General features: G+C 39.5%; 1 protein-coding gene across 3 annotated transcripts in view; it reads left to right on the forward strand.

Moving 5' to 3' along the window:
• The window catches only part of LOC138023578 (uncharacterized), a 35,199-nt gene that overhangs the window by 7,674 nt on the left and 25,025 nt on the right, over positions 1-2,500 (forward strand). For all 3 annotated transcript variants that reach the window (XM_068870584.1, XM_068870585.1, XM_068870586.1), the window contains exons 8-10: positions 155-337; positions 718-921; positions 1,506-1,684. In XM_068870584.1, coding sequence (XP_068726685.1) covers positions 155-337; positions 718-921; positions 1,506-1,684 — 566 coding nt within the window. The remainder of the gene's footprint in view (positions 1-154; positions 338-717; positions 922-1,505; positions 1,685-2,500) is intronic.

The following is a 2,500-nucleotide window of genomic DNA, read 5'->3' on the forward strand; positions in this document are numbered from 1 at the left end:
AACAAACTTACCCACCTATGGCCTCAAGTCCAGGAATGGAACCAGGGCTACATTGGTGGGAGGTGAGTGCCATCACCACTACGCCATCCCTGTTGTTTATGTTCTGGTTCAAAATTAATATGTTACATGAATCTACTTTCCCCAAATACCTTAGGTGCTGGTGGGTAGCAGATATGGCCTGGACTAGAGACAGTCTTCTAGTGATTTGCATAACACTCCGTGGCTCAGTAGCTGTTTTAAGTAAACTAGGAGAGCCAATGGAGATTTGTACTGAAGGGAGTTCCTTACACACTGGACCGTCTTTCTTCCTGCCCCTTCATCCAAAGATCACTTTCAAGTAAGTGTATTCAAACTCAACCATTTTCCACAGTAATAACAAAAATGTTTTTACGGTAAACATACAAAACAAAAATCCAAGGGAAATCGTTTTACACTGCTAAATGCTGTCAATTTTACATGTACATGTATGTTTATTGTAAACAACATTATACTTTCATGATAATCTTTACTGGTTGTAGTTTAACAAACTGAACTAAGTTAGATACATGACTGTAGTTGTGGAGTGGCTAGAGCTTCACACCACCTGTTGGAATCACTTCAAGGTTGAACCCAACTTTCATGTTCCTGTTTGGATGATATTTTAAACAGTAAACTAGTTTATCTGTCATGAGAAACACTCTGTGTTGTGAATCAATCAAGTTTCCATGATCTTTACAGCAAAGTCAGTGATTTGGTCCGAGGGGAGCCTTTGGAATCCAGTACATCAGAGAGGGACCCCCTACACCAGAGATTTTCTGTGTCAGTCCATCCTCACCTGCCAATCATTTTAAGTTCAGATGGTTACGTAGTCACAATAATGCAGTTACCTTCTGCAGCCAGCTACCAAGGTGTCATGACAGGCTTCATGAAAGATGTCACAAGGTTTGCATTCCTGAAATAATTATTTTGTAACCTTTCCCAAATGTCACGTTCCCTTAAAAAGAATATTATATCATAATTTCATTGCTATAGAAAGACAGTCTGGGTCATGCATCTCTCTTGCAACGAGGCAGAGCAGAAAAATGTATTCATCAGAACTCGTTATAGTGCAAAAAATTGAAGAAAATTTTGGAGTATAGGGATGGCGCAGTGGTGAGAACACTCGCCTAGCACCAATGTGGCCCGCATTCGATTCCCAGACTCATCATCTTATGTGGGTTGAGTTTGTTTGTTCTCTACTCTGCTCCAAGAGGTTTTTTCTGGGTACTCCCATTTTCCCCTCTCCTCAAAAACCAATTTGATTTGATTTGCGTTGATTTGTTGATTTCAGTTTACAGTGTTGTCAATTAGTGCTCCAGCACCAGCAGATTAGACACTTAAATCAAATTCCTTACCTTGGTACCATTATCAAGTCAATCATAGAGTGCAGTGATACAATTATTTTGCCCTGTTCCTCCCCTCAAAAAGGATGACCAATTTGGAGAAAATTAACTCACCCTGGTGGTACATGTATTTATATCCTGCAGACTAGTTCCCGACATGGATGTTGTTATTCAAAGTGAAAACCTTTCGCGAGTGTCATCTGTAAGCAGGATTAATATTCTGCAGTGCGAAGCTAACATATCACGTGGCTTTGCTTCCACTGAGTTTGTGTCTGATCCGCCCAGTGATAACAATTCAACGGGATCTTCCTCTGTTGTTCCAGGTAATTAATTTAAACAGTGATTTCATTCCATCTTTGAAAAGAAAATGGAAAAAAGTCTGATTGAAATGGGAATAATGGCAGTGTAGAGTGGTGATTAAAAGTCGTTTCAGAAATTTATGTATACAAACACAAGAAGGTCTTCATGATTTGAGAATAATTATTGTCCTAATCCCTGATCCTTGGCATCCTCTAGCAGGCTTGATGTATGTATCACTTGGTATCTTTCACCTAAACGACAACATGAATTCACTACTTGCACAAATCCCATAATACACCTCTTTTACCCCTTTCGACTTCTGTTGGGACATTTTCATGTCCCAGGAGAAATTGCAAACAATGGTTATGCGAAAGTCTTGAGGGGTAATAGAGATGTATTATGAGATTGTGCAAGTAGTGAGTGAAATGAATGTATATTTGAGGACAATAGACCATTTTCGAATTCGTACGGCTGGACTGGATCTAGCATGAAATGGAGGCTCATGCAGGCAAATTAATTTGTGTGTGAAAGGATTAACCCGCATGAGCCTCCATTTCATGCTAGATCCAGTCCAGCCGTGAGAATTCGAATATTGGCTTCAATGGGAAATGAATTTTTCGTGCTCTGATTGGTTCACTCAATGTCAGTTATCAGCTCATATACCTTAGTTTGACCTTATAGGGCAACTGATTGCGCTAAGCGTTGCTAAGCTAACATTGTTTTTTCTCCGGAAAGCGAAATTTCTCTCTGAATAAACCAAAAAAAAAAAACCTTTTTGTGGAAAGTTTGGATCAATTCCGACGTTTAGAAGTACGCGAAAAGGCTAGAAATGTTTTTGT

Source organism: Montipora capricornis, chromosome 11 (assembly GCF_036669925.1).
Source record: "Montipora capricornis isolate CH-2021 chromosome 11, ASM3666992v2, whole genome shotgun sequence".
NCBI classification, from domain to species: domain Eukaryota; kingdom Metazoa; phylum Cnidaria; class Anthozoa; order Scleractinia; family Acroporidae; genus Montipora; species Montipora capricornis.